Source organism: Mobula hypostoma, chromosome 3 (assembly GCF_963921235.1).
Source record: "Mobula hypostoma chromosome 3, sMobHyp1.1, whole genome shotgun sequence".
NCBI classification, from domain to species: Eukaryota; Metazoa; Chordata; class Chondrichthyes; order Myliobatiformes; family Myliobatidae; genus Mobula; species Mobula hypostoma.
The window spans coordinates 192,955,106-192,969,264 of record NC_086099.1 but is presented as its reverse complement, the minus strand read 5'-3'; the positions used below and the strand labels follow the sequence as shown (position 1 = coordinate 192,969,264).

The 14,159-nt window shown below is 38.6% G+C and overlaps 1 protein-coding gene across 18 annotated transcripts in view; it reads right to left on the bottom strand.

Moving 5' to 3' along the window:
* Positions 1–14,159, bottom strand: part of svila (supervillin a) — a 268,368-nt gene that overhangs the window by 101,850 nt on the left and 152,359 nt on the right. For 16 of the 18 annotated variants that reach the window (XM_063044309.1, XM_063044320.1, XM_063044308.1 and 13 more), the window contains 5 exons: positions 6,578–7,444; positions 6,017–6,187; positions 5,373–5,407; positions 4,651–4,712; positions 4,246–4,394 (listed from right to left, as the gene is read on the bottom strand). In XM_063044309.1, the coding sequence (XP_062900379.1) occupies positions 4,246–4,394; positions 4,651–4,712; positions 5,373–5,407; positions 6,017–6,187; positions 6,578–7,444 (1,284 nt within the window). The remainder of the gene's footprint in view (positions 1–4,245; positions 4,395–4,650; positions 4,713–5,372; positions 5,408–6,016; positions 6,188–6,577; positions 7,445–14,159) is intronic. The other 2 variants (XM_063044324.1, XM_063044325.1) reach the window with 1 other exon arrangement.

Genomic DNA, 14,159 nt, shown 5'->3' with positions numbered 1-14,159 from the left:
GTGCCCAGTTTAGGATCCTAAACTCTTTTGTAACTACTGCCTTAATAGGTCCTTCCCCTATCAAGAATTTAAGGGCAGAGTATATTGATGATTATAGTGTTTCTGCTTCCAGCACTTGTACAGAACTTAACAATTTTATTATTTTTGCTACCAATTTCTATCCTGCTCTCACTTCCACATGGTCCAAGGCTGACACTTCCATTCATTGACCCTGCTATCTCCACTTCAGGAGATATTTGGGCCAACACATGAGAAGCCCACTACAATTCCTTCCATGCTACTTTTGTACTATTTTATTCTAATAGTTTCTCCAGATCTATTGCATCAATGACAGTTTCTTTGTATTTCTGGGATATTTTCCTTTCTCCTTAATCATGGTTTTTTCTCTGCCATAGCCGATATATCTGTATATATATAGTCCATAGTCTACATTCAGGACTCTCTACGGAATCCAACAAACTCAGATCATTAGCCTTTCCCATTTGTTTTACAATTGGCTGGTTTTAATATACGGTCACTGCCCTGCAAAATCAACTCAGCTTTTACCCCACCCCTGCCCCCCACCAATGTTATCTCATCAGCAGAGTATTTTCAGAGTATTTTAGTTGCACTTTAAGATGTCACGAACTGGTTAGTTCTGTATCTCACAGTACCACTATATCTTTTTTTTGCTTACCGTTCTCTACTGCCCTTATTCCTATTTCCATTGTGCATACCTCTTACAAATCAGTTATAGTAACAAGCATTCACTCTTCTTTTTCAGATGGCAACCAAAAGCGATTGTGTCACCTCTAGAATCCTGGCTTTCATCTTACCAAAGACATTCCCTTTGTTTGCTACAGCCCTCTCGACATACTGTTTTGTTCGCTTGTCTATTTGTAATGAGGTGTAATTGACCTGAGACTTCAACTCTTGTTTCTTTTCTTTACAGAGTCTGCCTGAGCTGCTAAGTATTTGCATTATTTTTAGTTAATATTTATGCTAAGGTAGAGCTGTGGTATATCATTAGAATATCAGAATCAAAATCAGGTTTAATATCACTGACATATGTGGGGAAGTCTATTTGTGGCAGCAGTACAGTGCAAGACATTAAAAAACTATAAACTACTATAAGTAGTGCAAAAAGAGAGCAAAATTACTGAGGTGGTACTTGTGGGTTGGTCTCTAAGAATAGTTAGAGAGTGTTACTGAAATGGTGAGTTAAAATTAAGGGTGTCTTCAATGGAGCTGGCAAGGTTCAGAACACAAACAAGTTGAAGATTTTGAAAGATGAAATAATGTGTAAGTAGTCACGGTCTGCTTCTACTGGGTCATGAGCTAAGCAATCACTACATGAATGTGCAGGTTGGTCCACTCAGTAACCAGGTAACTACTAATCCAGACATTTACAACATCAGCCAAATGAGGTGCTTGAACAAAATAGCAAGAAGTCCAAGTTCACATACTGGGACGGGGGCATAGAATGATAGTGCTATTTCTTGCAAAGACAGCAAAGGATGAAAGACTGGAATAGAAAGATACCTTCATATTGTATTTGTTCTAAGCACAAACATTGTTCAAAATTAAGGGCCGTGACCTGAAGCTTGAGCTGTCCATTTACCTCTACAGAAGCTGCTGGCCTGCACAGTTCCTCCAGCAGATTGTTTGTTGCTTCAGATTCCAGCATATTCTCCCTGAATATGACCTATTTCACAAGATATTCTAACTAATTTTCGCACAGGTATAGGAATGTAAGAATATAAAAAACAGGAAGAGGGGAAGACTGTCTAGCCCGGTGAGTCTGCTCCATCATTCAGGATTATGGCTAGTCTGGCTTTTACTCAGCTCCACCTATCTGTCTTTTCCCTATAACCCTTAATTACAATGCTATTCAAAAGTCTATCTAACTTGTGTCTTGTACATTTAATGAGGCAGCCTCTACAGCTTCCCTGGGAAAAAGCAGTTTCTCTTCATTTCTGTCCTAACTATATTCTCCCTAATCTTGAGGCTAAGTCCCCTAGTTCTAGTCTCACTTACCAATAGAAACAACTTTCCTGCCTCTATCTTATCTATCCCTTTCATGATTTTATATATTCCTATGAGCTTCACTCGCATTCTTCTGAATTCCAGCAAGTCTAGTCCCAGGCAACTCAATCTCTCCACATAGGTTAACTCCCTCATCTCCAGAATCAACCTTGTGAACCTCCTCTGCACCGCCTCCATAGCCAGTATATCCTTCCTCAAGTAAGGAGGCCAGAAATGCAAGTAGTATTCCAGGTATGGCCTCACCAGCTCCTGTACAGTCGCAGCATAACCTCCCTCCTCTTCAATTTAATCTCTCTAGGAATAAAGGCCAATACTTAATTATTGCACCTGCAAACCACACTTTTAAGATTGGACCATAAGACATAGGAGCAGAATTAATCCATTTGGCCCATCAAGTCTGCTCCGCCATTTGATCACGGCTGATCCATTTCATTCTCAACCCCATTCTCCCGCCTTCTCCGATTCATGCACAAGCACTCCAAAAAAAAAACCCTCTGCACAATAGCATGCTGTTGACTTTCAACATTTAAATAGTAATCTAATCTTCTATTTCCCTTCCAAAGTGGATGATCTTACATTTACCAATATTATACTCCACCTACCAGAGCCTTGCTCACTCACTTAACCTATCTATATCTCTCTGCAATTTGCTTTTACACTCAATTTAGTGTCATGAGCAAACTTAGATATGTTGCACTCGGTCTCCTACTCCAAATTGTTAATGTATACCGTTGGATACAGGCCAAATGTAGGCAGATGGGACTATCTTAGTTGGTACGAATGAGTTGGGCCCAAAGGCCTGTTTGCACACTCTGCAACTCCATGACACTGTACGGGAGGGCTTTAGGTTTCTGCTACACTGGATAGTTTCTGCAGAAGGTGGAGCCTGTACAAACTGAACAGGCTACAGCACAACCAAAAAAAAGTCTAACATCCTTTAAAAGCTGTCAGGGCAAGCCCTGGACTAATTTGACAGGAGCATGGGACACAAAGTTGATGCACAGTTGATAGGGGCTGAAGGATATCATCAACTATAGAAGGAAAACTCAGTTCAGTGGGCAGAGCTACAGGAATAATCATTCATGTAGGAGGAATGCAAGGCTAAAATACATTTATTTTACTCCAAGGAGTCTAACTAGTAGCTTTGATTAGGACATGGCGATAAGATTTTCCTACTCTTGGTTGAAAGTGAATATTCCAATGCACATGAAGTGCGGGGCATAGGGGTAGAAGTTTAGATAGCAGCAAAGGAAGATTTTTCTCTCCTACTTAGGAGGCAGCTGTAAAGTCATCGAACGCTACAGCGTAGAAACAGGCCCTTCAGCCCATCTAGTCCACGTCTCCACTCTAGCACTGTCTCACTCACACTATGGCCATTCCATTAAAATCTAACTTCTTTTCATTGGCTCTTGCCAAACGCCTAATAATCCAACCTCTCCAAGGCAGTGGTGGCATGCAGAATGTACTCTGGAAAGCAATGAAAGCAAAGGTGGTGGAGAACTATTCCGACAGAAATACAGTGGTGCTTTTCACTTGGGGTAAGTGTAGATGGATACATGGGGGCCAGCATGGACCTGGTGTGTTGAAGTGCTGTTTCCTACACTGCATGACTACAAGTCTATGAATGGGGGGGTAACAAAACTGTAATGTGGACTTGGTCAGAGGAACATTGATCCTTAGTCTGTCTGTCAGCATCAAAATTCTTGCACCTCAATCAATCTTCTCAAGTCTGAATAATGAAAAGGTGTTAAACAGCAGCTTACAATAAAAGATCTTGGGTGGCAACATGCTCGCCCACAGACTTAAAATCTTATAATATGATAGCATTACTCCATTCCACCATTTAAATGTTCAATCGAAAGGCAAATGAGCATTAAAAATGAATGGCTAATATTTTAAAATATTTGTTTTCTAAGTTTCCACATGTACCAAAAAAATCCAACTCGACATACTGGCTATAAATATATTTCAATAAAATTACTTTGAAAATTCACCTAACAATGGCGGAAGTCACTCATGGCCTTTTGATTTGTAATTACCTGGCATCCCTAATTATTATCATGACATGCCAATTTTATAAGCAGCAAGTTCTAACTACTGTTTCAGAGAAGAACAAAAAGCTGATTTCATTTAAACTGTATTTCAACCTTTAATCATCCACTGAGTGAAAAGGCTACCTGCATATTATCAAATTACAAGTTTATATCAGGTTAAATGTACCTGGATGCAATGACTACTTCTTCAGTTGTGACAGGCTGCGTACGAGAACGATCTTGCATGCGACGCAATCGTCTTTCCACGGCTGAATTCCTGGACCGAGGCTTGGGAGCCAGAGAAGTTTCCATTGTTTTTGTTGCTCTTTCCATTTCCTGTCACCAAAAGTTATATTTCACATCAACAAGCTTTAAGATTCACCAGAGGGGCACTAAATTCAAACTATGTTGTGAAGCATTGTTTAAAAACAAAATGAGTAGGCAGTTGGAGCTTTAATGGGAGTTATGGAATACAAAAATACTTTATAATTCACCACAAGTTAGACAAAACCAGACGTTACTGCAGTATCAAATGAGGTCAGAGAAGTTTCTTCTCAGTATTATACATTACCAATAAAAACAAATTACATACACGGAAAAGTGATCTCTTTGCAGACACACTCATCTTTGCTCGTTCATCTAGTTTTTCTTCATCTATTGCAAACAAAAGGTAAACTGTCTTAGTGGGTGGAGTGAAAAACACAAATTCTTAAAACTATTCAGTATAGCAAAGGAAAATGAATTACTCTCAAAACCTATTTGCACAGGCAAAGGCATGTAACAAAATGGATTTTTAAAATTATATTAAAATCATAATAAGCATACATATTATTTATCCAAATAAAGAGTTATCATTTTCAGCATTAAATTACCTACTGACACAATTAATCAATTTCTATTTAAATCCAGTCATTTCTAGACTTCAGTGCAATGCAGGGGTTCCCAACCATGGACCAATTCCATGAAGCAAGGGGTCTGTGGGCAGGAGGAGGGGACCCCTGGTGCAATGCTTACATTGCTATTACACCACGGATACAGAATTGTAGAAACTGGAGTGGAAACGTCTACTTCAAAAGCAACTGGTCAAAAATGTTTCAAATCCTCATAAAATTAATGACTTACCATAATTTCTAAGTTTATGGCAATTGGAAATAACTTGACAGTTTTATCTCGGAAACAAACACTTGGAGATACATAATGCATAATTTAAAATCACTGTTCAACAGGCATGCTTTCTCTCCAGATACTCTGTACATGTCCAAATGAAAAGAGCCCATTAGCATGTTCGCAATAAGAACAAGAAACAATGCTTACCTTCAGTAGCTTCCATTTGTGCAATATGCCCTGGCCTACAAAAGAAAGGTTAACAAATTACTTTGATAAAAGTGGAGTCAAAATACTGCTTTAATCAATCTCAGATACATCAATGCAGATAGCATGTCAGAAAATTCTAAAATGCAGTCATCAGTTTGTGTTTGAATAACTTATACTAAATACAAACTAGGATCGATTTCTATTCCACAATTTGTACAGAAGATATTTATAAATTACATCTTTACTGGGATATACAGTTAACTGAAAATTTCATATCACATCCAATTAGTTATCAACACACTCATCCATAAAAAGGCTCAGAATTTTCCACTCTTAAAAAGTAAATATACATTTGATAATTGATTGAATAATTTTAGTTTTGCAGTTTAGCAGATTTGGAAAATGGTCAAAAACTTAGTCCAGTCTTTGCAATGAAAGAATAGATCAAGTAGTGTACAGTTATACTTAATATCCCTGCACAATACTCTTGCTTCCTTGTCATTATATACACAAAGATTAGCCTCATGGGACTGCACTGGAAGGTTAAATTGTCTCTGAGAAAAAACACATGAAGAGAAATAGCTGGTATCTGGAGCTAAAATTCAAAAATATTCAGAAGAATTTATATGCACACACCAGCCTACCTAGCTGTCTCTTGCCGCTCTGTTGTGGTTATAGGCTGTGTTCTAAACCTCTCTGAGGTCTTCCTATTCTCACCAAAGGTAATGTAACGTCTTGGCCTACGATGGGCCTTCTCCATTTCAGCAGGGGTGGCCAAATCAAGGCCCGATGTCATTAAGTCAACATTAGCTGCACTTTAAGTATAGGAAGGAAAATGCATGGGAGACAAAGAGAGACGGAGCAAGCAAAAGAAAGTAACCAAGGGAAAAGGAAGAGAAAAAAAGGAAAATTATAAAAGAGCCCCACAGTGATATTCCCTCAAGTGATAAATCACACCTCATGCTTAAACCATGCATGGTAGTTCACAAACTCAGCAACTACACAGCATCATATCTTGCACAGGCCAGCAACAAGCAAAGTGCAATATTAACATTTTGGACGACAACTTTTTCGCAAAAACAAAATGGCCACAAGCTAAAGCTTAAGTGTGTCTTGCAAGTTCAATTTCTTAACTGGCATCAGTGCAAATACACAAGTGTAGAGCAAAACAAAAAAATAAAATCAGCATTCAAAGTACCACCTACAGGTCCTGACTTCTGCTGGCTTTGGCCGTCTCCAGAAAGGCACTTCGAAGTTTGGCAACCGACACCCTTGTGTCAACAATACCAGCATCTCCACTGGCACTGGCACTCTGAAGTCCTACGCTGTTTGGAACCTCTATATGTGGCTCTATCAAATGATGTTTCTCAATGGACAGCTTCCTGGATTGGGCTTTTCCTCCTTCAATATCTGTAAGAGAATTCGCCACAGCCTTTTTCTGAATGTACAAGGATTTCTCACTTCTCTGATTAGCATCAATAGGTTTAATCCAGTCTATCGCAGATGGTGCCTGAAGACAAGATTCTGGTCCGTCAGATTTTTCTGGCACAATACTGATGGCTTTGTGAAAAATTGGCTTCTGAATGTTTGACTTTTCATCTTTTCTTCCCATGTATGTGTGTGAATGTACAACTCTTGTGCCACTGACAGTATCTTCAAGAACCTTTTCATGCTTGCGAATCTGAGAAGGTAATACTGCTTTATAGCTTTTCAGTAAGTCCCTGGTGCCAGCAGACTCATCCATGTTTTGTTCAGAACTCTGAGCAGATCTTCCGAGTTCCGTGATATCTGCCTCATCAGCTTTTGCTGAAAAGTTAATGCTGCTTGGTACAAGATTACCAACTTTGCTGGTTTTGTACTTTGTTGTCATTATGTTGGCACAGTCTACAGGGTTGGTTGGCGGAAGTAGTGCCTGGTGAGCTGCCATCGGCTTACTAACTGTTGGAGATTCCGACACAAGGGAGATATAATGCACGGGCGTTTGCTGAGTTCTTCCTTGAACGATGCCTTTCACTATTTCCGGGCTGCTTCGAATCCCTTCCTCTTTCAACATTCTTTCTCTAACTTTTACTCTTGAGAGAAAAGGAGGAAACCACTCATTTACAATAAAATGAACAGTCCTGCTATTTAATTATACTTGCCCCTTAATAACGGAGGGCTCCCGCACAGCTCAATGTAAATAGAAAAAAGGTCAAATTGAACCATTTCCTTTAGGAAAGAAAAAGAAGCGTATCAATTTATTTTATATGCTTGTTGATGCAACAGGGAGGTGTAGGAGCCAATATAAACAAAGATAACATCTGAATCCCACATTCCTGTGCTCCATGCAAATCCTGGTGAATGCATAGGTGATGGCAAACTTAGCGAAGGAATGTTCGTACACATCAGAAAAAGAATGGACACAAGACATAGTGGAAATCAGTATTCTTTGTTCCCTCTACAGGTATTTAAAAATAATACTTCATTGAAAGTTGCTGAATAGCCAAAAACACTTTTTAGTGTTAAAAAAATGGGCTTTCTATATTCCCCTATTCTGGGTATGGACCAAGCCAGTTCAATATTCAAAAGGGATTTTGGAGGGTAAAAATGAACAAATGTGCATTTTTAGAATGTCAATTTGCTGCAGTGCCAATTTTATTAAGGTATGTAAAGATATGTAGCAAACTATTAGCAATAATGTCTTTCAACTACACCCCATCCCTAAATAAATACATGAAACTCTGCATACTTCATTTATGTTTTCTGATTTATAGGCTTGATCTTATCCATTTGGTACATATTTCATTCTCTAATAGTGTGTACTTTATTGTTCTTAGACAAATAAAAATACATTAGATAAAATATTCACATTTTCGCCCATAGCTTTAATAAATCAATGAAGACATATCCATTGTAAATGGATTATTAGTTGGGTTATAAATGACCCATTTATAATCCAAAAATCCTCCATCAGAGAATGGAATATCAATTCTTAACATTATGTATTGCACAGAAATAAAACACAGCTGATCTGTCTTTTGTTTTACAGAGAGGGATTGTAACAGGAGTGGCAGGTTGTGAAAAAGAGGGGTGAAACTGATTTAACCTACAAACCAGTGAGATGGTTAGTTTACTGCACTCTCATCTATCATGCACCCTTCTAGTAACAATTCTTCAATAACATGCAACACATCTACCAATATAACACAATATTCTTTCCAGTTTTGCCCAAGTTTTCATAAATCAATTTCAGAGTCTTTTGTTTCTTTTTGAAGACTGGAAAGAACTATATTTAGATTTTAAAAAATCATACCCGACAGAAAAAAGTTGAAAGAAAGAGAATCCAAATGTGAAATATGACAAGCAATCTTCCTTCAAAATTGAAGATTGCTCTCCAAGGCAAAATTCACTTTAAATTTTGCTCTTTCAAACTCTGAGGCTGTGTTTATCATATCATAATTGATAACTTATAACTGTTCCATACATTTGCTACTCTGATTCTATCTGCTGTTTCCTGTGAAAACAAATTGTTGATCCTATTACCTTGGCTACTCTAATCACTCGACCTTCAAATTTCTGCTTTCCAATTAAGTAACATGGTGCTCATGTGAAAGTCAAGGCTTTTAAACACATCACTTTAAGCAATCCATAACAGAAATAAATAGAGGACGTGTCACATTTGTGATGTGGAATACAGGTAATTAATGTTGACTTACTTCCCAGGTGCGAGATAAACCGGAGTCTCCACACCTGAAACAAGGCTATTTTTTCCCCCACAAATCCTTTCATGATAAACATTACGATCAAGCAGCCATAGTGACTAGGTATTTTAGCAAGATGATGTTAATCATAAACATTTAGATAATTGAATAGAACTTTAATTATATCTCAAATCTCCTCAACATTAAGGAGAAAGTATAATTATTTGAATACTGTATACATCCCTTGGTTACTTTTCCAAATTTTAATCAATTTTGGAACCAACCTGGGAAGCTTACACTGGACAGAGACTGACATCAATCTAAACCCCATTCATTTTCCCCCTTTCTTTGCATCATACACATTCTACCTGGTTCTTGGGCATCAAGGCCATTCATGTAAGGGCAAATTTAGCTTTAATTCAATTAAAGGGCTCTGCACAAAGGTCAGGTGATCCAATTGTGGCTCCATGTACAACCTTCCACATTGATTTACCCTGGCGAAACTCCTGTGCAGAATGACAAACGAATGGCAAGGACTGAAGATTAACTGTTCAAAAAAAGACACGATTCAACAGGGCAATACTTGTTCTTGATTCATGGAAAACAAAATAGGAAAGGGGTGCTGATAATATATCATTTGGGGAAACTGCTTAATGCCCCTTATGATTGATCTTTCTCCCAGAATGCTCCACTCTACGCATTTATGAAATGCATGATGGGGTTTAAACTAGAGCTGCAGGTGGATGGGAACCAGAGTGCCAGAACAGGTAGTGGAGAGGTTGTGGAGGCAGATCGTGGTAAGACTGCAAAGTTAGGAATCAAAAGGTTGAGTGTGGTGCAACCAGTGTCCTGAGCTGTCCATATCTCAATGCAAGAAGTATTGTGGGAAAGGCAGATAATAGTGCTGAAGATGAGGTCACTGATTTACAAACAGAGGCAATGTGTAGTGAGGAGAGGCTGTTGATAGGGCAAAATTACAGTCAACAGGATGAGTTTCAACATAAAAGGCAGACAAAAATCAAAAAGTGTGAATACAGGAGCGAAGGTGTTGTATCCAAATGCAGGCAGAATACAGAATAAGGTAAGTGAACTTCCAGCACAGTTGCAGAAGAGCAAGTGTGATGTTGTAGGCATCACTGAATCATGGCTGAAAGATTAAAGCTGGGAGCTTAATGTCCAAAGATACACATTATGTGGAAAGGATGGGCAGGAAAGCAGAGGGGGTGGCGCTGCTCTGTTGGTAAAAAAAAAGAAATCAAATCATTGGAAAGAGGTGACATAGGGTCAGAAGGTGTCGAATTATTGTGGATAGAGTGAAGGAACTGCACTGGTAAAAACAGTACTATGAACGTGGTCTACAGGTTACAACCGGAGATAGAAAATGCATGCTAATAGGGGGGCTTCAATATGCAGGTAGATTGGAAAAATCAAGTTGGTGCTGGATTCCGAAGGGGAATTTCTAAAATTCCCACAGAATCGGTTTTTAGAACAGCTCATTGTTTAGCCCACTAGAGGACCAGCTATTCTGGATTGGGTGTTGTGCAATTTCAATTGCAAAAGTACAAGCTTGCCAAATTTTACAACAGATGTTTGAAACTTCCGAGTTAAGCCAGGCAATGAACAAAGTGGGCAGGAGAAGGTATCCCACAGTCTCATGGTGTAGTATGTCATAAAATGAGGCCCTTCAGCCCAACTTTCCCATGCTGACCAATTTCTCACATTTGGCCCATAAACCTTTCTCATTCATGTACTTATCCAAATGCCTTTTAAATGTTGTTATTGCACCCGGCTGAGTTCCTTTTGCTAGCAGCTCATTCCATATACTCACCACCCCATGTGTGAAGATGTCCCGCGGGTCCCTTTTTAAATCTTTCCTCTTCCAGACTGGAAGGGGAAAACTGATTCTTCCACATCAGCTTTAACCATGACAAATAAATTAAGATAAAATTTGTGTGTGTTTTTACAGAAATGGAACAAAGTGATTCCTTTTATGGTAAGGATCTAGTTATATTCAGTAAATGACATAATATAACCCATTAAAAGTTTGTCTGCTGAGTAAATTGGTTTGCATGAAATGTAGGAAGACAGAACAGCTCATTCCATTATGATGTGAAATGAAAAGAATCAGATAATGAATGCCTCAAACCAAAAGCTTGCTCCATGCATTAACTTTCCCACAATCTTTATTAAGTGAATGGAAAGTGAAGCTATAAGAGCAAACAAGGTACAGACACCCCTGCAACACACACAAAATGCCGGAGGAGCTCAGCAGGCCAGGCAGCATCTACAGAAAAGAGTACAGTCAACATTTCTGCTGCACACACATAATAATGGTTCCAAACCACTCTACATCACAGGATACATAAAATAAGAAAATGTTTAGAACAAGTTACCCCTTGGTATTTTTGATCAAAATAGAAATGTATGGTTTTTAGTCTGGAAGCATTAATTTTTATTGAGCGCATTTTGTGTTGGGCAAATGAATACAACTTCTCAGCATTAAGTGGCGCTGTGATGCAGATGCATGTCGTGTGATCAGAACCATAGAATACATAACGCACTCCTCCCTTCACCATTCCCCATTCCCCTCTATCACTTTATCTCCTTACCTGCCCATCACCTCCCATTGGTGCTCCTCCCCCTTTACTTCCTTCCATGGCCTTTTGTCCTCACCTATCAGATTCCCCCTTCTCCAGCCTTGTATCTCTTTCACCAATCAACTTCCCAGCTCTTTACTTCACCCCTCCCCCTCTTGATTTCACCTTTCACCTTGTGTTTCTTCCTCCCCTCCCCCCACTTTCTAACTCTGACTCCTCATCTTTTTTTCTCCTGTCCTGATGAATGGTCTCAGCCCAATAAATCGACAGTTTACTCTTTTCCATAGATGTTGCCTGGCCTGCTGAGTTCCTCTAGCATTTTGTGTGTGTTGCTTGGATTTTGAGCATCTGCAGATTTTCTCTTGTTTGTGACAGAAACCCCTTTCAGCATAAACTGGAAAACTGCTTGCTAAGAAAATGTTGAATCTTCAAAATGAATTGATAAAAGCAGTAACAACATAGAAAAGAAAACAGAGTATCACTGAAATCCAAAAAAAAAACAGAAACTGCTACAAAATATAATTAAGGACAAGCAGTGATGAGAAATGTTTTGCAAGTATGTGGAAATGCAGACAAAAAATTGCAAATTAACAAAGAAAATATTTGGAAATATAATTTCAATTTTGCTTTTCTTCACTCTTGGAGTCCTGTTTAGAAATAAATAGATGATGAAACTATAACAAAAAAGATGGTAGGATTTAGAACCTTATTTAAAACACTGCACTGAAAAATGTATACAAGAGGGGAAACGGAACTAGAGGGCATTAAAAGAATAGTCAATGATATATCTAGTAATTTAGTAGAGGCTTTGCGATTCCACAAGCTAATGGCTAATCCTGTGCATTAAGCCCACTTTCCACCGAAATAGTGTAGATCCTATCAGAAGAAAGGAATGGAAGTAAACATTGCTGGGGTAAGATGGAAGAAAACTGGCTCAAGCAGAGCACAGACTTGTTGGGGAAAAATATTTCTGTGCTCTTGATACAGATTTGTAATGATTCCTGGGGCAAACTAAACCTCTAAGTTACCACTACCTGAAAAAAAGACAATTTACAGAGAGACTTTAATGAAAATTTTTATAATTTGTCGGGAAGGACTATATACATTACAAATGGTTAAGGAATGGAAAGAAACTAAGTATAGAATGAAGCTGAATAATGCTTGGCTCTAAAGAAAAGCTTTTTTTTAAAGCAGAATTTGGCATTAGGCTTGGTCCATACAAAACTACAGCATTAGGGATGACGTATCTTGTGCGTAATCAAATGTTTTGTCGAAAACATTCAGTGTAAGTAATTATGGATCTGTAATTTTAGCAATCCATAACCTGGTTTACGTAGTGGATTTGGCTTTTACATTGCTATCCCACTATTTCTATTTAAAATATTCACAATGATCCGTTTTGCTTTAGGTATTGCATTAGCTTTTTTTGTGAGGAAAAAAATCAAAGGCATTTCACGGTTAGAGGTTAGAGTTCTGAATACTTAGCTGGTGCTGTAACTTTTCTTTTTAGAGTATAATTCTAATTAGGATTTACAGATCTGGTAATTCCATTTGAGTGTGATACACTGCAACAACTAAAATGGCAACACTTTTCAATCATGATTTTTGGGTCTGCGTGGATGTTAAATAGTTAAAATATTGGGCAAGAGTAAAGTTACCACTATTTTCCAGCTATATCGTACCTTTTGGGTGTCCTGTACTAATCTCTGCACTCTTCTGGACTTGATTCATGCTACATAAACAGTCAGACAGCCAACCTGGGAATTTGTATGATACTGTCATTTAAAGGCATTTCCTTTAACGACAGGGTGTCAGCCAATCTTACATCATCCTGAAACGTTCATCATGACAAAAATATTCTTTCATTAACACTTGGGGTTTGAGCATCAGGGGCATGGCCAATGTTCACCGCATCTCGTTTAAAGGTGACAGTGATCAGCACTCTCGAATTGCTGCTGAAATTCTGATGAAAGCATTCCCAGTGCCGTTGGGTTCTAGGATTTAGGACCATTGATGATGAGGATGTGATCAGACGTCTGCAGCAAGCGGTGAATCTTCCAAAGATGACAAGTTTGAAATAAACTTCTGAAATACGTGCAACACACACAAAAAAGTGCTGGTGAATGCAGCAGGTCAGGCAGCATCTATAGGAAGAGGTACAGTCAACGCTTCGGAAGGGTCCCGTACCTCTTCCTATAGATGCTGCCTGACCTGCTGCGTTCACCAGCATTTTTTGTGTGTGTTGCTTGAATTTCCAGCATCTGCAGATTTCCTTGTGTCTGTGTTCTGAAATGCTTGTTTATTTAAAATGAAATCTTTTGCATGGACTCATGCCAGGTCAAAGTAACAAGTGTCGAATTCAGTATTTAACAGGCTTTTGCTAGTGTGATTATTTGAAGTACTTGTTAGTGTTTTAGACTGGAGATGAACTCGAAAGAACTCCACCAAAGCATCAGTTAGAAAATAAGTAACAATTAGAGTGTGAGGGTTGACATTCAAGGCAACTGCAA